The 24,373-nt window shown below is 37.6% G+C and overlaps 2 protein-coding genes across 8 annotated transcripts in view; both read right to left on the reverse strand.

Annotated features, from left to right (window-relative positions):
• The window catches only part of LOC115410264 (liprin-alpha-3-like), a 44,583-nt gene extending 43,511 nt beyond the window's left edge, over window positions 1-1,072 (reverse strand). For all 4 annotated transcript variants that reach the window (XM_030121833.1, XM_030121832.1, XM_030121831.1 and 1 more), the window contains exon 1: window positions 860-1,072. The gene's annotated coding sequence lies outside the window, so the exon portion shown is untranslated. The remainder of the gene's footprint in view (window positions 1-859) is intronic.
• Window positions 1,073-2,152: 1,080 nt separating this feature from the next.
• plekha4 (pleckstrin homology domain containing A4) lies at window positions 2,153-23,887 on the reverse strand. Of its 4 annotated transcripts, none has more exons than XM_030163004.1 (24): window positions 23,624-23,887; window positions 16,938-17,007; window positions 16,748-16,846; window positions 16,571-16,643; window positions 16,374-16,474; window positions 14,449-14,567; window positions 13,511-13,723; window positions 13,069-13,387; window positions 11,857-11,916; window positions 11,491-11,640; window positions 10,415-10,474; window positions 10,238-10,318; window positions 9,617-9,769; window positions 9,400-9,498; window positions 9,114-9,222; window positions 8,393-8,454; window positions 7,875-7,979; window positions 7,674-7,764; window positions 7,356-7,411; window positions 6,034-6,165; window positions 5,541-5,942; window positions 4,346-4,461; window positions 3,963-4,066; window positions 2,153-3,845 (listed from the first exon to the last, which is right to left on the reverse strand). In XM_030163004.1, the coding sequence occupies exons 1-24, from the start codon at window positions 23,662-23,664 to the stop codon at window positions 2,668-2,670; spliced, it is 3,993 nt and encodes a 1,330-aa protein (XP_030018864.1). In that variant the 5' UTR covers window positions 23,665-23,887; the 3' UTR covers window positions 2,153-2,667. The 4 variants fall into 4 exon arrangements, with proteins under 4 accessions (XP_030018864.1, XP_030018866.1, XP_030018867.1 ...); XM_030163006.1 differs by lacking the exon at window positions 23,624-23,887 and adding an exon at window positions 19,982-20,265; XM_030163008.1 differs by having other exon boundaries at window positions 3,713-3,845; window positions 3,963-4,061.
• Between the last annotated feature and the right edge of the window lie 486 nt (window positions 23,888-24,373).

Here is a 24,373-nt window from a genome sequence, read left to right on the forward strand (position 1 = left end):
AGCACACACGCACGCCACGCACGCACGCACAGATCTACATTCTCATAGTAAACGCTGGGGTTTGTGTATTGAAGTGATCTCTAACGTGGCCTTTCATGTGTTAAAATGAACATCACAGCAGGAGACCAATACATCCACGACTCCTCTGAGATCTGATGTACTGTGGAAAGGATCAGGAGGATGCCCCCCCCAAAAAAATGCACGTTGCACATTTTCAGTGAAGGGCCTGTTTTTTTCTATACGTTTTAGAATTAAGTAACTCCACAGGCCTGGTGTCAGTGTGGAGGCGAACTGGGAGGTTTGACTTCACAGCCCCCAACGGCAAAGGCTTAGTTACTGCCATGATTAATTATAAGCAACACATAGTAGGCCTATATACACTAGCATCTTATGATCCTATGAGGACTCTCTCCCTCTCTCTCTCTCTTCCTCTCTCTCTCTTTCTCTCTCTCTCTCAAGTATGTATCACCTCACCTAACTGTATGCAAACGCAAACGGGAGCGAGCAAGCGCGCCCTAAATAAATCGTGCTGTGTGCTCCCAACACACCTGCCAATGCCTGACTCTAACACAGACACACCGCAGAGTCTGTTTCATGTAAGCCTATTTGCCAGTATTCAGATGCACCCCATTCCACATGCACACACACATACACACACATACATCCTCCGCCACCCCCCCTCAGTCGTTGACAACACAATGTCAGGTATCCTACTTGTTAGGCTGGATCACAAACGGGCGCGCGTGCATATGCATATTGCATTAACGCATGCACTATTTTCCCTCATACCCATGGATTCTTCTTTTCCTTCTCAATGGAAACTGGGTTGCGATGGGGCGGTGTGAAGTTGCATCCTTACCACAGTCATCGCGGGGAGCCTGTAGTGTCCATGTTTGACGTTAAATATTCCGTAGGTCCATGTCCGCGGGTCGGTGCTCGGTGTCTGTGCCCCTCATCCGAACCGGACTGAAGCCTGGAGTGTGGGTTATTTTTTTCTGTCTCTCTTTTCCACATGTAAACGGCGAGGGGGGGAACGCGGAGAGAGACGATACGCCACCTTACCACAGACTCCCCCTCTGTCGGATTGGAAGGTAATGGGTCTTAAAGAAACATTCTCTCAGCATTCTCCGCATCTCTGTGATTTACGCGCGCGCGCACGCGCGCTCACACGTAGGCCAATCAAAAACCCGATAAATGAAACAGTATGTATATCACAGATAAGTGACAGACCTTTAGCACGCACCCTGCCCATATCACCTTTCCAGCTGCATTTGTGTGCCCTTATAACCATTCTCACATAAATACAGCATCAGTAATTAAAGCAGCTGATTTGTCATTTTCCTTTTTTTTTTTTTTAGACAGTGTACCATAAAAAAAGTTGGGCCTGTAATGTTGTAGAGTCTATGGAGCCACCCTAAGACCATGGGACATATCTTATCAATAGGACATAAAAACAAATCATTTAAACTTTTCTTATGCAAAATCAGTCTTTTTTCCTCATCCTGCTGCAGACAGTAGAGTCCAGTATGTTTAAGGGAACTGCAGACTTCTTTAAAATTTACCCATAAAATAATAATAAAGGGTATGATCTCATTCCATGATGGCAGGAGTATGTTTATTAGTCTACTGTTTTTTTTTAATCTAATTGCCAACTTGTAGCGTTTTAATGCATATGTGGATGCAGTGCAATATAAGTGGCCCTTCATGTAATTACATCCGCACAATTAAAAGCTCCAGCCCATGCATATAAAATGTAATTTCCTAAAGACTGCTATTAATATGCATGTTGATATTGATACCACATTTGTAAACAGATAAGCGGGCAGTGTGTGCATGGCCATGTAAGCGTGTGTGTAGGTCAGTAAACATAAGGTGGTGCTGTCTTTAAGAGAGAGAGCCTGGGAAGGGGTGATGTAATGTGTTCTCAGACAATGATGTCATCGACTGAGACACGGCAAGGATTTAAAGTGACAAAGGCATTTTCACTGGCTCTGTTATTCTGCATCAGGTCTAGTCAGAAAGCAGCACCCAAGCACCCAGGGGACCTTCAATAGGGAAAAATCAGGATGGAAAAAAAAGACCAAACATAAATATACATATGTATGCATTGATTTTGCACACATAATCATGAGCCAGAGTCTTGTATCACATTTGTGTCAGACCACACATTTATTAATCAGAATAGTTGAGGTACAAAACACAAGCACAATTTGTTACAGTGATAATAACAGTGTTATGTTGCCATCTAAAAGCAGACCCCATTTATTGTCTCGGTTTTCACTTTATATTAGACACATATATTTCAAGGAATGAAAGTTAAACACAAATACTTGTATTTCACTGTAAGTTTCTGTTCACCATCAACTGCAAAAACAACACTCTTTCCATACAGTACACAGTTTTGTTTTGATAAAATTCTCTTAAGACTTTATATATGCATTTTATTTAAAACCAAATATTATGCATAATGGTAATGTTGAAGTTTACATACTGTATTTTTAGTATATTTGTTCCCAAATTCCCATTTCTAATCTAAAGTCAGGTCCAAATTCCCTCTGTCATTCTCTCATCTTGAGGCATTTTTCTTGTCTACAAATCACTTTAACTGTGTTCTCGTCCTTCTTAAGTTTGTTCCTTTAAGCTCCTTAAGTCTTCATTGTTTTCTGTCTACAAACTTGTCCTTAGTACTGTTACTCGTGCCTTTCCAAATGAAGCACTCCGAATCACACCCCCACTCTCATAAATAGGACTGGATGGAGTGAGGGGGTCACTGTTACCTCTTTCCTGGACCCTCTTTCTGTCTGCTGTGCGTAAACTGTTAGATTTCTTCAGCGTTTCAGGTCTTTCTTGGTCCATCTTCTTTTCCTCTAACTCTTTTGCCTCATCGTCTTCTTCTCTTGACTTGGCACATTCATCCAGGGGCTTAACAGAAGCTCCGTGGTTGATTTCTCTGACTCCTATCTGGCTTTCTTCTTTTGAGGCATTCTCACATTCTTTTTGAGGAATCTCTTCACATATATATGCCTCCTTCACTTGACTGGTTGAGGTATTAACTGCTGGGTCAGGATTTTCAGGTGTTGTATCTGTATGTGTGCTATTTAATGAGAGACTATTTTCACCAGCAAGTGGCGGTAAACTAAAGCTGGGATCCTTGACCTCTGGGTCAGGTGACGAGCCAGCATTATGGGTCTGCTCTGGTGGTACAGATTCACTGATCAACAGTTCTTCTTCGTTTTCTGCTTTAGATGTTGTTTCTGTGTTTGAACTTCCCTCATTCCTTGTAATGTCTGTATCTGAAATACTGATATCACATGCAATCTTATAGAACAGTGAATGGTTCTCTTTCATTTTCTCTAAGCTTTGACTGACTGTGGATAACATTTCATTAGAATCAGTCACTTCAGGGTCTGTTGATTGGTTGTCGACGTCTGATGCCTCCTCGTTGCCCAGTGACTCTATTTCAGGGATCTGCAATGGTATGAACCCTTGCCACTGGCTGGTAGAAAGGAACCACTTGGCTCTCAGATCAGAGGATGAAAAATTACTTTCATTATCATCCACGTCGGGTTCTTCAAGCTTTTGCTTCTCTTTATCTTTGCAACTCATAAATCCCTTGCCTCCATTTCTCTGGTAGACAGTCACAGATGAGATATGATATGGAGAAGCTGGACGTTTGATTTTAGTTTTGGCAACCCCTTTTTTTCCACTGTAATCTTTGTGCTGTGTTTTGTTCCCTAAAGGACTTTTAGATTTTCTAACACGTTCATGTCCTTCATCAATGTCCTGAGATCTTCCATAGCACTCAGGACTTCTGATATTATCCGCACTGTTTCCATGATTGTGGTCTAAAACAGGAAACAGGGCAGCACATAAGTGGTTTACGACAGGAAATACTATTATTACAGTAGAGTTTAACTGATTGATAGTGAAGGTCAGGTTAAAATGTGTGTTATAACAGGTACCTGTTTTTGCCTTTTGCTTTCTTGTTGTGTCAGGGGGCACCTGGTCCTGCCCCTCCCTCCACATTGGGTGTTGATTGGGTGCTGTGACACTCTCTCTGGCTGCACTGATCATAGATAGATAGACATGTAAGTACGTGGGTGGATGGATGGATGGATGGATGGATGGATGGATGGATGGATGGATGGATGGATGGATGGATGGATGGATGGATGGATGGATGGATGGATGGATGGATGGATGGATGGATGGATAGATAGATAGATAGATAGATAGATACATAGATAGATAGATAGATAGATAGATAGATAGATAGATAGATAGATAGATAGATAGATAGATAGATAGATAGATAGATAGATAGGAACAATATAAAAGATCCCACCTTCGTATCACTCTTTCTCGTATACGTTCCACTCGTCGGAGTTTAGCTTCCCGCTGCTCTGGGGTCAGACAGAGGTCAGGCTGCAGTTCAGGGGTCAGGAGGGCAGAGTGCCGGTCCTGTTCACAGTAGAGCAGATACTATATTAAAGCATAAATACATTGTACTTCCATTTCATCATTCTCTTTTTTGCGTTTAAAGGTTCAGTGTGTGATATTTGGTGGCATCTAGTGGTGACGTTGAAGATTACAATCAGCTGAAACCCCCTCGCCTCACCCTGTGTTCCACTACAGGGAACCAGCTTGACTAGACTCGACTCGACTCAACTCGGGTACCAGATACTATTCCTGGAGACCGTTTCCATCGCAGGATCCTACTGACTTTACAGTTCCTGGACATCATAGCGACGCGGTGCATAACTTTCGTGACATCTGCTCAGAGAGTTGTTGATAAACTCACTCGTTGCGTGTTGCCTCATCAAGCTTACGCTGAATTTTTTTGTCGGCCACCAAGGACAGAAATGTCTGAACCTCCTCGTCAGACCACAGTGTAGTTTTGTGGGCTGCCATCATGTGGATGAACCTACTAGTATATTTACTGTAAACTTCTGAATCTGTTTTTTTTTTTTTTTTAAATGGCGGGTTGCACATTGATGACGAAATGATGCAGAGACAACTCTCTGACCAATCAGTGGTCTGCAGTGTCACGTTTAATATCTCTTCCCCCATTTTTGGAACCTTGGCAGAGCAGATACCAAAAAACTGGTACCGGGTACCAGATTCCAGGTTCTTTTATGTAGTGGAAACGCAAAAAGGCTGAGTCGAGTCGAGTCAAGTTGAGCCGGTACAGCATAGTGGAAACTCAGCATTAGAGTCGCAACTTGTTAAAGACTTTCTTTGGAACCAGTATTTTGTTTTTTTAGTTCTGGGCCTTTTACAATGATAATCACTCTGGTCCACATTCAAATATAGTATGTGACCGTAATGCAATTTAATACACTTTGCAGAAGCACAGTGCACAGAGAGGGAACCCTTCCTTTAGTAGATATAAATGGCTTTTTCCAAAATAAAAAAAAAAGAAAAACAGGTACATATGCATGCATTAACGAAAACATAATCATGGATGTTCTGTTCCTGCAATTAGATCTTTCTAAACCTTACACACTGAATCTTTGTCATTCTAAATGAGTCCTGCTTACCCTGACATCCAAGCTTGCACTTCTACTCCCTAAACCTGCTTGGTCACGAACTTGGCTCCTGGAAGCCTCTGTAGACTCATCTCTGCTCGCTTCTGGCTGAGAGTCCTGTGTGGAGGACTTAAATAATCCCTGATGCTTCTGTCTGATTGTCTTTTTGATGGGCTGACCCTGGTGCATCTCCAAACAGTTTTGATCAGGACTCTCCGGTAACAACCGCCTTGATGGCCTGTTCAGCATTTTTTTACTTTGCTCAGCGTGTCTTTGCTGTGGTTCATGTGAGATCTGCTCAGGCAATGGAGTGTCCAACTCAGGTGGGGGGTCTTCAACGGACACCCGTCTGGCCATGAGAGAGGAAGGTAGTACAGATGTAACCACCCGTGTCACCCTTAGAGGAAAGGGGGCCTGAGGAAATCATATGGTGATGAATGTAGATTTGAATAGATTACATAATGCAATAATTGATTCAGTTTCAGAGATTAATGATTTTTCCAACCTCTTCTTTTGTTTCCACATCTTTTGTCTGACAAAGGGCACCTGTAGTTGGTAGGGGGGGCTTTTTATTAGTCAGCCTCTCCTGATTCTTCTTCATCCTCTCAATCTGCTCCTCTTCACTCATCTTAATCTTCTACAAGAGAAACAAGATATTTACAAATGAGTTATTCAGGAACTCTGCACTTCATTAATATAAATGTATTATGGAAAGTTTTAACTTGAAAACCTCATCTGCCTCTCATAAACACTGCTGAACAAATGCATGACTATTACAGTTCAGTGTTTACATGTATTTGTGCTGTGCAGTGTATGCACAGCAGTACACACACACACACACACACACACACACACACACACACACACACACACATATATATATATATATATATATATATATATATATATATATATATATATATATATATATATACAGGGTGGGGAAGCAAAATTTACAATATTTTGAGGCAGGGATTGAAAGACAGTGTATGACCAATTAGTTTATTGAAAATCATGAGAGTTTATTTGCCACAAGAAAATTGGCATAATAGAAAATGTTTTTATTCTATGTGTCCTCCTTCTTTCTCAATAACTGCCTTCACACGCTTCCTGAAACTTGCGCAAGTGTTCCTCAAATATTCGGGTGACAACTTCTCCCATTCTTCTTTAATAGTATCTTCCAGACTTTCTCGTAATAGTTTTGCTCATAGTCATTCTCTTCTTTACATTATAAACAGTCTTTATGGACACTCCAACTATTTTTGAAATCTCCTTTGGTGTGACGAGTGCATTCAGCAAATCACACACTCTTTGACGTTTGCTTTCCTGATTACTCATATGGGCAAAAGTTTCTGAAAAGGTATGGATAATAGTGTTAGGTATGATTATGACATCAATATATGTTTGGTTTCAAAACAATTGACGTAGTGCCTGCTGAGAAAGAACAACTAAATGTTCATTGTAAATTTTGCTTCCCCACCCTATATATATATATATATATATATATATATATATATATATATATATATATATATATATATATATATACTATGTGTGTGTGCATATGACAAAGGGGGGTTGGGTGGCATTAAGTAAGAAGACAGATGAGACGTAAGCCTCTGCCTCCCCCTCTTGCTTAAAACAGGCACTGCAACATGCCCTAATTGCAAGGAAGATGAGAGAATCAAAGAATTGGAATTTGGCTGTGGTTGCAATGAGGAAAAATCAGCTTTGACTGCTTCTATATTTGGAGCATTTCGGATCACATTGCATTCATGCAGATATAGTTTATCAGCAGACAGGAAATGTAAAAAAATAGATTCAGACCTTGGTTGAATGGCTTGTTGTGTCTGGTGTGGTCCATTTTGCAGAAGAATGAGATTCTAAATATGAAGTGAAAATGTAGGAAAGAGGAGGAAAGAATAGATGGAGTGAGAGAGGGTGGGTGTTTGACAGGAGGAAAGAAAAATATGTTGAAATAGGAAATATGAGGGTGGAAGACAAAATAAGACTATTGCAAACTAAAAAAATGATCTGGCCCTTTTCTCATAAAATATTAACTTTTGCAGAAAATATTAGTCTGTAATCTGTACTCTTCTGAGGTTTTTTCCATTTGTATTTGTTCTGGAATGTATTGGTGCCAACCGGATGTGTCTCTGTGTGTTTTCACATTAAGGAGGTCAGGCTGGCTGTTGCCTCGTCTTTGTGCAGGATCAACAGCGTGGCTGTAGATTGGCTGTAACATAAGCATGGAAAAATGAATAATAAGACCCAGTGATAATCATAACAAAACATTGTCCACATGAACACATACAGTATACAGTAGATGATGTAAATATTACACACCTCATATGAAGTCTCTGTCCAGCCATGGCTCTGATCCCTGATCTGGCTGATTTCCTGCAACTCCTGGGGCAACGGTGGGCGGACTGGTGGCTCTTGATCCATATCCTGATTTTGATTATTGTTAAATGACAAGAACCATAAAGCTCTACTAAAACTACTGAAGTTTGTCCTTCCATACCAAGAATGATAATGCTTTTCACATTCACATTATCCTTCACAAATGCAATGAATTTATTCTGTCTTGGTGAAGACATAATACGTCAGTAGTCATATACTTCTTTAGATTGTGCTTTTCTGTTAATATAATGCATCTTAGTGAGGCAAGACGCTTTAAGTCAGAATCAGATGACTGATGTTTAACACTCAAATAAAGAAGCAATTAGATGTTTGTCTTTGGCCAAACTTTAAGATGACACCAGTGGAACACAGAGATCTATTCAACAGATGCCAACGGATTAACCTTTAAAGAAGGGTTCTTTGTCCATAGACAACAAACTGACAATGGACAGGAGTCTTACCATTGGCAGTCTCTCTGTGGGTGAACCAGGAGATCCAGGATGTGGGGATGTTGGCTGGTACACTGATGAAGACAGAAAAGGTCACGTTTTGACACTGGTCATCTATTGTCAGGTCTCATGTGCATAAACCTGAACTACACAATTCTACATTTCAGCGGCCCCTTATGGTAGAAAGGAGTAGTTATTTACAAAACCAGCAGACAAATTAAAGGACTAGAGAGACACTTTTCTATCAGTGCTTTTGTATTGATTTTAGAAGTCTGGGAACTTTACTGGAGGGGTGAACACATTTTTACAAAGACATGCCCTAATTTCTGTTTTGCTCATGATTAAGGGGAGCACTGACAAATACACACATCCAAAATGTCCATTGGATGTGCAACTGGGTTGAGATCTGGTGACTACTAGGCCATAGCATATGGTTTATATAATTTTCATTGCTAACAAATAACTCAGTGATCCATCCACTGTGACACTGTGTTGATTTCCATCAGTTTTTTATTTTTATTTTTATATTAACTGTTTGATATGAACAAACTACTGAGGTGAGGAAAAGATTTAATCCTTCCAGTGTGCACAAACCCCCGTGTACAGAAAATATTCTCTGTCCTTCAGAGACTGAAGTTATTCAGACAATTAAGATAGCTGAATGTGCAAACCATCATCCTTTTGCACTCTTTAACAAGTCACAACTTGTAATCATCACATAAATAAGGCTTACAGTGATGCCTCTGCAGTCCCAACAGGAAACGGAAGTGATCCCTGTTGACTTTCAGTCCTGCAAGGATGTCCTCCATCATCCACAGCTCTCTCTGGGCCTGAGACTGTTCCTGATAAGACCCAAAAATACATGTTCAGTTATGAAAGGATTTCTGAAGGACTTGAAGAAAGAGTGACTGACAGTGTAAACTTTACTTGACTGGAGGGATGTCACTTCACAAATGCTCAAATGCTAAAATGCTTTGCTATGGATTGCTTTTGAAGTTGCTTTTTCAATGTGAAGGTACCTGTGGCATTCCAAAGCTGCAGATGTGCTGAAGGTGTGATCGAATAACAGACAGTTCACTCTCCATTCTCTCATACTGACTCCACACCCTGTCCATTTCCTGAGTAAAAACAAACACAAAGGCATCCATGAACTGTAATTAATCCATTATTATTACAGCATTTCTCATGCCATTTCTGGTCTCGTATGGGTTCACAATCCCTCTGCTTCTTACACACCAGTGATACGTCACACATTCTGGCTCGGATGGTGACTAGCTCTTCTTGGAGCAAAGCCTTCTGCATCAGAGCTTCTTCATAGGCCTGGGGTCCTTGGATCTTCCACTCTTCCAGCTGCAGTCTGGAGACTTCTAATGCACAGTGGACACTATCCTGGAAAAAGACATGAGTGATTTAATACAGTCGTGTAAAATATTATCAGACCACCCCTTGTTTTCTTCAATTTCTTGTTCATTTTAATGCCTGGTACAACTAAAGGTACATTTGTTTGGACAAGTATAATGATAACAACAAAAATAGCTCATAAGAGTTTAATTTAAATGCTGATATCTAGCAATTTTCCATGTTTTCTTGATAATAACCAAAATCACTTAAGTTCTTACATCAGTAGTTAGGACATTGCACTGCCAAAAACAGTGCTTTTAGGCATTTCATGTTTTCTTTTCTGTCTGTTTTAGTCACATGATACACACAGGAGTTAGTACTTGATTGCATAACCATGGTTTTTGATGACTTTTGATGGTCTAATAATTTTTTCTGCGACTGTAAAAGAAGCATAATATGCGGCAGAACACTGTGAGATTATACTGTATATTACATTGTGACTATATAAGGACTGACCTTATCCAGTTGTAGCTGGGCCAGTTCCACTGACAGAGACTGGAGCAGCTTGTCACACCCACACAACCTTGTCAACACAGCCTTAAGAGGGAACAGCAAAGTAATATTTAATGTAAATCATATAAAACCTTGTGTTGTACACCGTGCATTTATCCACACACTGAGACAAATACTCACATCTGCATCGCTTTCGAGGGGTCTCATTGTTTGGGATTCCCTTGGGTCGGGCTTTTGGGGCTGAAAAAGCATCAAGGTTATAATGTTGTCCGACAGTGTGACAGATATTTCTTTAAAACATTTCTTTCAGATTTTATTGTTAAACTTGAATGAAAATAGAGGTACACACTTACTCAACACTGATTTGGGGGTATTTCATGCAGTTAGAGTTAATAGTTGAAACAGACAGTATTTAGTAATACTTTGGGAGAGACAACACATGTGTAATGCATCCTATGTTTGTATGAAGTGTATGTACAGTGTGCTCGAAAGTGTAAATGAAACCAAAGTGCCTTAAAGGTAGGGTAGGAGATCCTGGAAAAAACGGTTTGAGCAAGCTACATTTTGAAAATACACAATTCAAAAGTCCAAACCCCTTTCTTCAGACATCCCGTCGAAGCCACGCCTCCAGAGTACTGGATTGTACTCACAGAGGGGGGAGGGACAAATGGCAGTTAAGTTTGACTGACATATCACCATTCAATCATTTCAATGGACCTGTTAAAATGATTGGATGGCGTCTTTTCAGTCCTGTCTGTTCCACAGGTGACTACATTTTTTTTTTTTTTTTTTGTGTTAGAGCATTTATTTAATTGGTTGTAATCGGGGTGTGAAGGGGATTTTAAGCAATATAGTAAAAAAAAAATGCCCCAGAAAAATATCTCCTACCCTGCTTTCCTTCAGTGTCATCATCAGACAAAGCACTTAACATATGAACAGTCTATGGACTTTCACCAGCAGCAATGTCAGCAATAGAATAACACTGTAAAATTAAACACAATTATAAATAGTTTTTATTCATAAAAAAGCGATGACACAGTTAACATTAGTGACAAAACAGTACAGTAACAAAGACAACAAATAATAGAAACACATCAGGTAACAGGACAATATAGACAGTCTTGTTAAAATGTCTGCACAGTTAGTGGCACCATCACATCACAAACAGCATTTTTAGGAAGACATAACACCAAACAACACACTGAAACAGAGTTAAGACAGATACAGTAGACGGAGCTCAGCAGAGCGGGCTGTACCATAGCTGCCGGCAGCACACAAACAGATAAATGGTTGCGGTGATGGTGATGATGGTGGTGGTGGTGTTGTGTTGGGTGGGAAACATGTGCAGCTCTCGATGAGGGGGGCAAAGGGGGCAGTAAATCTGCATGTGCCCCCGTAGAGTAGCTCTGAAGGCAGAAACAGCATGCGGATAATATTGTGAGAAAGCAGAGAACACCTGGCATTTGGTTGAATATGCTGCACAAATTAAACGCACAGTATAAATAAAGTCCAAATTTGTGATTCAATCCTGTGTGTTTTAGTAGATTTTATTGAAGATGCTGACGCTTTACACAGTGGGTGTCATGTGACCCACACGTGTTTTGCTGCAAATTTATAGTTACCTTTCCTAAAGGCCTTCGTCCAGCTGGGATATGATGGACAGAGCCATATGTAGGTGTGGGCTGCAAAATAAAAAGCAAGGATTAAAGTAACCTAACTTTGTTTGCTGACAAAATTGTATAATAGTATCAGCAAATTAGCACAAATTTATATTACACAAGATAGCTTAAATGGAAAAGTATGATTTATAATAGACCTGCAATACCAGTGGTTCCCAACCTTTTTTTGGCTCATGACCCCATTTTAGCATCACGTGACCCCAGACATTTTTTTTTGCTAAAATTAATTTGTTTTGATCATGTAATAGTTTGCTATAGTATGTTGCAAATAAACATTAAATTTAGATGACATTTAGTCTATATAATGTATATTATTATGGACAGAGGTAGAAAAGCCAGGTGTAGATTATTGCACAGAGTGAGAATTTTATTTTCCTTGGTCAGGATATGTACAGTCAGTCCAGCTTGGATTTACAAGGCTGACAATTAATACTGAATAAACAATAACTCAAACCATGAATTATGAAAGAGCTGCAGCATCTGAAACCGACCACAATGAACATTTGAAAGATAAACAGTACCACAGTGCTTCAGTTTCAGCTTCAGAGTTTGTCATGTCCTTTATGTTTTGTGATTGTCTCTCTCAACTCACCATATATTTTTTTTTATTAGTAAGTCATTTTTCTTTTTTTTATCAATTACTAGAAATTGACCCCATTTGAATTTCAGGCCACCCCAAAGTTGAAAAACACTGTGTTGTACAGTCGTGGAAAAAATTATTAGACCATCAAAAGTCATCAGAAACAATAGTTATGCAATCAAGTACTAACTCCTGTGTGTATCATGTGACTAAAACGGACAGAAAAGAAAACATGGAATGCCTAAAAGCACAGTTTTTGTCAGTACAATGCCATAGATACTGATGTAAGAACTTCAGTGATTTTGGTTATTATCAAGAAAACATGGAAAATGTCTAGATATCAGCCCTTAAATTAAACTGTTATGAGCTATTTTTGTTGTTATCATTATACTTGTCCAAACAAATGTACCTTTAGTTGTACCAGGCATTAAAATGAACAAGAAACTGAAGAAAACAAAAGTGGTCTGATCATTTTTTCCACGACTGCATGTTATATAATAAGTCATGTGCTTAAATGACTCTTAGTGTTTATAATATGACTGTGTTTTGCATCATATATTCAGTCTTGGTCTGACCTTGCTTAGATTTTGCCACCTCTCTGTGACTGGAGTGGTAGGAGTTGACTTGAACTCCAGTTTCGGGGAAGCAGGTGCATAATACAGGTTCTGAGGCATCATGACCGGGTCGTCCTGAGGTCGAATGTCAACCCTTCCCACTGGTGTATGAGGTCGTGAACCCAGTTGAGCCCTCGAGGGCAAAGAGCCTGTTCCCATCATTTCTGCCTGTGTGGGGGGAGTGTTTTCACCGGAGATGTAGTGAAGAGGATCATCTGGGTTTGGACCACAGGCTCTTCTTCTGTTGTAGTCAAGCGGGCTGGGTGTACGGGCTGAAGGGCTGAAGAACATTCAAGAAAACAGAACAGAACGCTAGAGCTGGGATCTTAATCATACCACTGTTTCCTGTTTAGTAAATCACTGGGTCTTTAAATGTGTGTTGTTCACAGACAGTCATGACAACCTGCTGTTCCTCTGATGCACACTCCGCCTCCCTCTCTGCTCCGTGTGTGACGTCCCCACTCTCCCACCACTCAGATGACTTGGTTCACTCAGAGTTCTGCTGACGTGCCTGTGTTTTTGAGGGGGTCCTTCTCCATCAGATGGGGATCGGGGGAAGTCCTCAGACTCGCTGCTGCCACCTATGTGTGTGAAATCCTGATAACTTGAGCAACGCCTGAAAGAGATGCACCAAAAAAAAAAAGTAAAATAAATAATAATATACATGTATTGGGAGTGTCCTGATGTATTTGCTTTTTGGAGGCAAATCTCTGTCACTTGGAGTGATATGCTGGAGATTAATATCCCATTATCACCATCTTTTATTCTTCTTAATGATGACTGTACCTTAGAACTTTGTCTTCAGCAGAGGCGTATATTATGGGCTGCCCTCACTGCAGCCAAGGAAATGCTAGCATTGAGATGGCAGCCGCCTCATACTTTATCACAGCAACAATGGATCAGTTATTTTCTAGATATAGTTGTGATGGAGAGGTCAGTGGCCTGGATGCATGCAGCTAGTCGAAAAACCCTCAGTATGTGGGATGGTGTTTATATTATGGTTAAAGAAAGAGTGCAACATAATTGTCTATGACTATCCTGATCATCAGTCTGTTTATATCTGTGAATTATATTCGCTTTCATCTATATACATCTATTTGTTTTTATTAGTGGTTTTCGCCTTTTTCAGATCCAGGTTGGGTTGGTATGGGGGTCACCATTGGTTCTGGGGGGATGGGGTTTATACTTTGTGGGTCACAAAATCTTATATTATAAAATGTGAGTTTCTTTCTTTTTTTGTACTGTAAAATAAATAGAAAATTGATCAAAAAAAAAAAAAAATAATAATAATAATCCTTCTCGATGACAACGTTCGATATATTTCAGCTTAAAGTTGTGTACCTGTACAGGGAACTTTCTGGCTCCATCGCAGCAGACTGACTGAGGGCTCGGACCCAGCCCAACATGTCCTCCTGAGTGTCAGCACTGAAGAAATAAGAACGCATTCCCTGGTGCACCACCTAGATTTACAGAATATTACACTGTATTTACTCCTATCATGAACAGATTTATTATAAATGATGAAAAAAAAGACTGAAACTGGAACTAGGAATGAAAAGATTATTTTAAGCTATTTTCAAAAACACAAAAACTAAACAAAAACTACAATAAATAACCAACATGGATTAAAATTTAAAAAATATACATACAGAGGCAAAATCAGCTTGTTTTAATTTTGCCTCATTGTTATCAGATAATGGTAAATATGAAAAAAACAAAAAACAAAAACAGCTTTGTACAATACAGAACTTTTCATAAACAGTAGCCTTGTAAATCATAATTCCTGCCATACTTTGTTTCATCCTCAGTTTTAAGGTTTTATTCATAACACTTCAAAACTAAAACCAGCACCTAAATTGAAGCTGAACCTAAACTAGCTATTTTCTTGCAATAAAATTGAAATGACATGCACTCAAACTGAATGATAAAATAAGAACTTCTAAAACTCAAATAACTGTTTGGGATGTTTTCATGTCGTATTGCTCATGTTGAATTAAAAAAAAAAATCTGGAACATCTAAAATAACTGATTTAAGTGGGATTTTTTTTTTTATGTATTTATTTTTCTTTTGTGAAGCTTTTAACCCATAAAGACCCAGTGCTACTTTTATGGCAGTTCCCAAATGAAATTTTCTCTCTATTTAACCTTTCCTAAGTGATTTATCATTATTATTATAATATTATCTTCTGTATTTTGCATTTTTCAGTGCAAATCATGGAGTTTACTATATTTCGTTTTCTATACTTAATTTAGATGCTCATTAAATTCAAAGGTTATTAGATCAAAACAGAGAAAACTAAAGAAAAAGTGGCTTTTTCAGCAAAGATATTAATAACTGAATGTAAAAACAAGTGTCTCCATCCACTGTCATTTGTTAAACTCCATGGGTTTTACTGGTGAATCAATGTTGTAGAAGATGATAGTGTTTCCATGTTCACTACAGAGCCTCTGAACGTCCAAATGGGTCATATCTGATGACCATGAAAAGATGACAAACTGCATTTTACACCAATTATTTACATGTATTGATAGGATTAGTGGATCAACTTGCTATTAAACAGTTTATGTCTGTAGATGGTTTTGGTTGCCAGTGGATGTTTGGGTCTTTCAGGGTTTATCCAAAACAGCTTAATCAAACTGTATTCATTAAACATTTTGTATATGCAGAATTTGACCAGGACTTAACCCTAAACAGGCACCAGTGACCGAAAGCATCCACTGATGTAAAATGTTTAATGGCTTTTGAACAAATAATCCTATTAATAAATTGGAGTAATTGAGGTAAAATGCAGTTTCTCAGCTGTTCTGCAGGATTAGATAAAACCCAATTTGGAGGTTTAGAGGGTCTGTAAAACTGCCATCTTCTGAAACACTGATTCACCAGTAAAATCCATAGTTTGATAAATGTAATGTTTGTAGATGCTTTTTTTATGTTAAGATATGACATATTTTGCTAAAAAATAAATAAATAAATAAATAAATAAATAAATAAAACTGCACTTTTCTTCAGTTTTTTTTTTCTGATATAATAACTTTTGGATTGACTCTGAGCTTTTATGAACATAGGTCAGTGAATTAAATGTGGCAAAATACCTGATTTCACTGAAAAATGCAGAAGATAAAATAATAAATGGCAATAAATCACTGAGGAAAAGTTAAATGTAAAGAAAAGTTCATTAGGAAGTTACCACAAAAATAATTCTAGGTCTTTAAAAGTTAAATCACACAAACTATACTAAATATCACATATTAGTGGATTAAAATACCTTGAAGGTGAATTTTCTGTTCTTGCATTCCCGTGGTGTGCAGAACAGAATCTTATAGCTTGGGAGTGGGATGCTGCCCAGCACAGATTCTTCTCTACTGTCTGATAGGGAATAAAAAAAAAAAAAAAACATGGAAAAGAAAAATTAATTGCACATTCAAAGAGAATGAAGACGTGGCTTAAATCTATGTCTCCTACCTTTATAGTAAAACAGGCAGTAGTTGGAGAGGACGAACCACCTTCTCTTCCACAGCTTCAAACCAGAGCTATCCTGCAGAAAGAAGATTAATTTAGGACTGCACATTATATAACAAACAAGGATTGATTCTGATGAAAAAAAAAAACACTCTAAATAAAGTAAAAATAATGCTGTACTTTTTTATTAAGCCATCCTCTGATCACCACAGGACAGTTGGGGTCTCTCTTTGCAGCCTGACATCTTTTCCCAAATGTCTGCACCTTTCCATCACCATCCTGTTCAAACACAAGTAAATAATGTTATAAGCAGGTATACACTTGTGTCAAAATAAGTCATTGCATTTGTGCACATAATATAAAAACAAACCTTTCTGACAGGGAAGTAGGAAATAGTGGCCACACTGGACGCTTGGCTCACTCTGTCCTGGTCCTCCATTCTGCAGAAACAGAATGGTGTTTAGTTGAAACGATGGATAGACATTAAAACAAAAAAAATTGGAGGACTATAAAAGGTTGCATATAGTTACATCTGCCAGGAGGTATTGGGATCACTTTGCTTTGTGTGCTTGTTTGTTTGTTTGTTAGCAACTTTACGGGAAAACTATTCCAACCATCTTTACCAAATTTTACCCACAGGTAGCCCTAGGCCCGATGGATGAACCGATTAACTTTTGGGCCAAGTAGGCCAAAGTTCAAGGTCACAGCAAGGTCACAAAATCTCAAATTTTCCTATCTCTCATCATTGAGAAATTTTCGAAAATTCATAAAAAATTCTAAATGACTCCGATTAGCCTCCAATTTGATCCACCTGTAGCTTATAAAAATATCTTGTATCTGGCACAAAATTGTCCACTTCCACTGTGGAATGTGGACTCTGTGGCCATTTCAATTTAACATTGAAAATCCCATTTACCACACATTTTTCATTATAACTCAACAAATATTGCTTGGAATTTAATCTAATTTGACATACACATGACTGGTACCAAACTTCAACTTTTTCTGCTGTATGGAACAACCTTGAAACTGTTTAATTTAAAAAGAAATAGTCGATCCACACATGCACACCGTTCGGGGTGCTTGGCAGAGGTTTGCGTTCTCTGAACACTTGTTATAAAATAGATTTACAGATTATTACAATATATTTACTCTCACCATGAACAGAGTTATTATAGATGATGGAAACAAGGACAGAAACTGAAACTAGCAATAATTTTAAGAGAAATAAAAATCAAAACTATTTTCCAAAACACAAAAACTGAACAAAAAACTACAATGAATAAGCAACAGTGATTAAAATGAAATAGAAAAAGAGGTAAAATCAGCTTGTTTTAATTTTGCCTCATTGTTATCAGCTGGGGGTGGGATTTAATAAGTTTTCTTCTTCCCACTCCTTTTTGAGTAATGCAATTTGAATTTATTTTGTTATTACTAGTGTACATGGCAGTTGCTATATTGTCTTGATCACCTTTATTTAATAAAGTATTTCAGGGGTGACAAACTCCTTTTAGTTCAGGGGCCACATTCAGCCTAATATGATGTAAAATGGGCCGGACCAGTAAAATATTACAAATAATAAGATAAGAACTTTTGAGTGAAAAAAGTAAAATTCCATAATGAAAATGTTTAAATCTACGAAGTGTACTCAAATATAACATGAACAAATTTTAACAACCTGAAAATTCTTAAGTAAAATAAGTGCAATGTTAACAACATTATGCCTTAGTTTATCATTTATACATATGAATCACAACTTAGAGATCACAGTGGATCTACAAATACACAAAACATTAAATAACAGACAGAATATTATTAAAATTCCACATACTTCTCTTAAGATGTGTCAGATATTCAAATTTTTTGTAAAAGGCTAGTCTGTAAGTGTAAACATTTTTGTGTAATTTTACTGTTTTTTACACTAAAACAAAGAAAAATTTGCAGTTTTCATTATTTATAGGTTATTATGATAGTATTTTACTGGTCTGATCCACTTTAGACTGAAATGACCTAAAATGATTTAAACACCTTTGATGGTTAATGTCTTCAGTGTAATTTTTGCATTTCACAAATTCATCCCAGGGGCTGGATTGAACCCTTTGGCGGGTCGGATTTGTCCCCCAGGCTACATGTTTGACACCTGTGACATATTTGCTCTGATATTAGTTCCTTGTAGACATGAAAAAAATAAATAAATAGATTTAAAAAAAAAAAAAATATATATATATATATATATATATATACATATATATATATATATATATATAATATATATATATATATATATATATATATATATACATACATACATATATATATATATATATATTTATTTATTTTTTATTCTATATATATATATATATATATATATATTTTTTTTTTTTTTTTTTTTTTTTTTTTTTTTTTCCTGCTCAAAACAAATAAAGGAATGATTCCTATTATGAACAGAGTTACTATAAATGATGAAAACAAAGACTGAAACTGGAACTAGCAATTAAAAGATCATTTTAAGCTATTTTAAAAAACAGAAAAACTGAACAAAAACTACAATAAATAAGCAACATGGATTAAAATTAAATAGAAATAGAGGCAAAATCAGCTTGTTTTAATTTTGCCTCATTGTTATCGGATAATGGTAAATATGAAAAAAAAAAAAAAAAAACAGCTTTGCACATATTTCCTGACATGCTTTATCTCATCTTCTGTTTTACGGCTTTCTTCATAACACTTACAAAAAATAAAACCAGTGCTACTTACATTAAAGCTGAACCTAAACAATTTTCTTGCAATAATATTAAAATGATATGCACTGACAGATTCTGGTGCAGTATATTTTCATCAAACTCATCCTAAAATCTAAAAACCAGTCCATTCAGCATGATTATGTGATTGTACATCGCACAAAAAGTATACATTAACATATCAATCAGACTATAAAAATATTCACTGTTGTGATGAGAGAATATTTGAAATAAAAACATTGTTATAAGGATTTGGCTCAATTTAAATACCACAGCAACAACATTATGTGGAAATTGTTGATATTGATATAATTTCTGTTAAATGAGTCCAATCGAGTGCATTTAAGACAAGAAAAAAAATAAATGGCTACTTGTATGAAAGCAGATAATTCATTGTTTTATGTTTTAATTCTTTGTGTTCGTTTGTTATTTTGTGTTGATGCCAATAAGTCTGCATTATCTGTCTATATTTATGTCAAAACTATAAATACTTAAGTGACAAAAATATACATATCCACATGCAACTTACCAAAGCTTTTTAGCAACCCTGTTAATGTCATAGAAATATAGACACAGTCAAAACAGATGAATCCATACTCCATGTAATGTAAATCTAACTACACATTTCAATGGACTAGTAGATAATGCATGTGGCTAAGTCATGAGGCCTTACCAACTCAATCTGAACCAAAGTCTCTCCTTTAGAGGTAGTCAGTCACTCCCATGAAGAACACCCAGAAACCTCAAAGTGCACATATGCCACATTCCCATATAGCTGAGATTTTTTCCCCCTTGTCATCTGTTCATTCTTTCACAGACTTGGTGTTGTGCTCTTCCAGCTAAACTCTGCCACCATTCTATTCTGAGCCATAACAGGCTAGTGCGCATCCCCGCCATCAAACTGACAGGTGACAGCTGCGTCGCCGTGGTAGCAGGGAGGGACCATGGGAAGAGTATGAAAACCAATCTGGCAGCGGGGAAGGGCTCGTATGAGACACAAGATTTGGAATGTGTCCCGAACTGCAGAACTGCAGAGTGGACTGCTGAGGACACAAAACCAAAATAAAAGAGTGCGGCGCAGGGGAAGTAAAGTGGTGTGTTGTAGACAAATGTGCAGGGAGGGGTTGGGATTCACTGTGTTGGAGGTTTCGGCTGTTCTGTAGAGTCATGCTGTCTATTCAACCATGTGACCACAAGAATGTATCAGCACATTTGGCTCTGGAGCTCAGGTCACATGGCAACATGTCTCTGACACTTGTACCTGAAATACTGACTTTCTCTATTATTACTGTACTAGGAATAAAAAATGATGTCTAACCCTGGTATTTTAACTTAACTAAGAACAGTTGTTTTATTTTTATCAGTGTATTTTCTTATTAAGTCTTTCAAACATACAGAATAAGTAAGACAAACATTGAGACATAAGGAAAATTATTTTTTAAGGTCAGATAAGACTTTGTTGGCAGCAGTTGTTGGCAGCAAGTTACAAGAATAAAGTGCAGGGAAGACAGGTACAGAAAAAAGAGAAAAAGAAAAAAAATCTGCTATTGACTTTAGCTTTAAATTTAGATAATATATACTTATTTAGAAAAAAAAAAGAAGTTTTAGGTTTTCAGCTCCTGATACCTGGAACAAGCTTCAGTCTGAGCTTCGTCTACAAACACTGATTCCTCGGACTGATTTTAAAGAAAGTGTTGAAATTTCGGAATCAAGACTGTTGGTCTGTAAATGTTTTGATTGATAATATAATTGTTATTTTTATATTTGCAAATGCTTTTATTATTGTAAAACTGTAATGATGTGACTGTATGGCTGCCATCTTGGCCAGGTCTCCCTTGAAGAAGACATCCTCCATCTCAATGGGAACAACCTGGTTTAATAAAGGTTAACCCTATAATGCCAAAAGTGTCATATCTGATACACGAGTTTTGAAGCACTCTACATGATCAGTGTGATATTTTTTTTTCTTGAAAAAACGGATATATACAATTAGATACATGCAATGCAAGGAAAATCCACCAGGGGGGAGGAATTTGTTCACCAAAGGCCCTTCCAGTGACACTACAGGACTGTCATCATTGAAAAAGGAGGAAGAACTTTGACAGTTTTGAAAAGGAATTACCAATTTGTTAGACATGTTTGTGTTATGTTTTTGTTTGTTCAAAAATATTAATATTTAAGCATTGAGACTTGATGTATCAAATATGATAGAAAATTGAAACTCAAACATGGAAATTGATATTTGAAAAAAAAAAAAGTTTTTGGTCGTTCAGAAGGACCAATAAAGGCTCCAGTTTCAAATAACTGGGATTTTCTGTCAATGATTTAATGGTTAAGGCTTTACACGGATAAATAAATAAAATAAATATTTACAGTATGGATGTACATGGTGTGTGTGTGTGTGTGGGGGGGGGGGGGACGACTAATGACAACATTTCTAAAGATTATCATTTCTATTATTTATATATCATTTAGCACTTTAACATCCACTCTTCATGGAACCCTGACCCATGTTTATGGTTATATTTAATCTTACAGGCCTATAATAGAATGACTGTAAGGCCACTAAGCAAATAATACACTTAATATGAAAGCTGATGTGTAGTTTCATGTTGCCAGACCTATTTCCACATTTTGTTAGCACCATTGCTGGAAATAGGTTTGACATCATCCAGCCTAATTCTAGAATTGGGGTAAAAGTTTTCTTGGTTGTTTGGCTGGTTCTTTAATGAAACACACTCTCTTGCAAAATTGTGTGAAGAGACAAGTTGTTTGAGTCAAATATATATGCATGAGGAAGGGCACTGTGGTGGTGAAGTCACTAAATCCTTACAAAAGAGCAGCATACAGTATGTTGCACTGTTACCCATGAAGTTGGAGCAAAATAGTTTTTACCTCTTCTCATAAAATAATTATGACACTGTGATTTAATTTTGATAGATAAAATGTAACTGGTACTCAGTATGTAATCATTGGACTTGGTCAGAGGTAATTATTGATATAGATAAAAAGAGGAAAACAAAATTACTCCAACTTTATGGACACAGTTTATTTGTCTGAAGTAGTTTTTTCCAATAGGGGGTTGCAGCTTGGAGGTTATTTCATCATATAAATTGGTCCAAATGGGAACACACAGACAACAGAAGGGAAGAGAATGCCAATCCTGCCACTGAGTGACTGAAATAGTCACCCCTATTCTGGTACATCCTTCGAGCCTTCCAAGTTTCATAACCTACAGTGCATCATTTTAAACACAGCTCAAATATAACCTCTTACCCTGAAACCTTTGTGACCTGGTAGATGTTAAACTTAGAAACACTCCCATAAATCTGCCTCAGGGAATTTTCTTATTTTATAGAGTGTCTAATTACACAATTGTTGTTGACCTTTTTGCAAGAGTCAAAGATGAACCACAAGATAAGAATTCATGAGAAGCATCTAAACACTGAGCCTTTGCATGCACTCGTGGGTGACCAAGAGCGTTGACTTGGTTTAGCTTTGTTAGAATCAACCACAACCCCATAATCGTGAGACACAGAGCAAAAGACCAAAAACAATCCAGTCTTTGTAACAGAAGAGAGCACATACTAACGTCCTCATAGCCGCTGGGGGTTACGTGGGTGTTGTGAAGTATTTGGAAAATCTCCTTTTTAATCAGCGGTGGCTGCTTGCTAGGGGAGGAGTAGACTTAAAATGCTAAAGAGCGATAGAGCGAGGACAAACGGTGGGTCTGTGTACCACACAGAGTGAGCTTTGTGGCACCAAAAGAGTCTAGAGCATCATGTGAAGTTCGGCACCGAGCATGTTGAATACATCAGCCTGGAAAATATTCTCCTTCTTCATCAACAAAAACATTTGCATGTCTCCTACATTCTCATGCCTTATAATGTCAACAAAATCATCGCAATACGTTTGACCTTGATAAGTAAAGCAGTGACGTAAGCAACTGTCTTAAACACTCATTGCGAAGGTTTCCTAATGAACAGTTGAATGCAGCAGATAAAGATAATGATGCTGAACTTTAGATACATAGGAAAATAAGTTGGAGATGTCATAGCTTGGCGGAGTAGGCCCATAATATTACAGCCACAAATGCATCACATCAGACATATTGCTTCATAGTGCTCTTAACCTTGAATAATAATAGAATAAATAAATTCAAATATTAAATTACTGCATGTTATTTCAGAAATATAACTAATAAAGTCAAACTACAGTGTAATATATCCAAATACCTGATGTTAAAGTGCTTAAATCAGTCACTATCTAAGATTCCACGTCCATAAATTATAATTAAGATGCCATATTGCTGTACCTGACTAATTGCGCCCGCCTGCTGGTTGCATCGAGCTCCATCACTTGGCACTCTTCCTCACAGCATCTCCTCAGGCTTGGCTGCCCTCTTCCTGGCTACCACAAGCTCCTGTTGCCCAAACAGTCAACAACTCTCTCCTGGTTCCCTCCTCGTACCTGTGAATCTCCCTCTCTGTTTGTCAGTATTACTCTCCTTCTGGTCCGTTGTGACTCCTGGCAGCAGTGTTTGTCCGGTGATCTACCTACGCTGGCTGCTAACACTCAGCCTGCTTTTCTCTCCTCTCACAGTGAGCCCCTTCTTTCTTCCTCCCCCCCTTCTTCTTTTTCGTCTTCTTCTTCTACTTCTGTGTCCCTCCCTCTCACCCTGCCCTTGACATCCTCTCCGTCTTTTGCTGAGTGTGGGTTTGTGACTTAGGAATTTACAAAAAAAAAAAACAAACAAACAGCTATTTTCCCATTGTTCCCATTCTTCATCTCAAATGTTTAGAGCTATGTAGACACTTTTATTATACTTTTACCTCTAATAAAATCTGCATTTGCATCTATGTAAACTTATGTACTTATTTATTGTTTTTAGTATTTCTCTTAGTTGTTTTATTGTTTGTATGATGTACAGCCCTTTAGAAACATTCTTGTTGTTTAAATATGCTACATAAATAAAGTGGACTGGATTGGATATGTAAACACTCCAATCTGAATATGGACAACAGCTTATACAACATGGCAAATGAACCTTCTATGAAAACTTCAG

The sequence above is a fragment of the Sphaeramia orbicularis genome, chromosome 19 (assembly GCF_902148855.1).
Source record: "Sphaeramia orbicularis chromosome 19, fSphaOr1.1, whole genome shotgun sequence".
NCBI lineage: Eukaryota > Metazoa > Chordata > Actinopteri > Kurtiformes > Apogonidae > Sphaeramia > Sphaeramia orbicularis.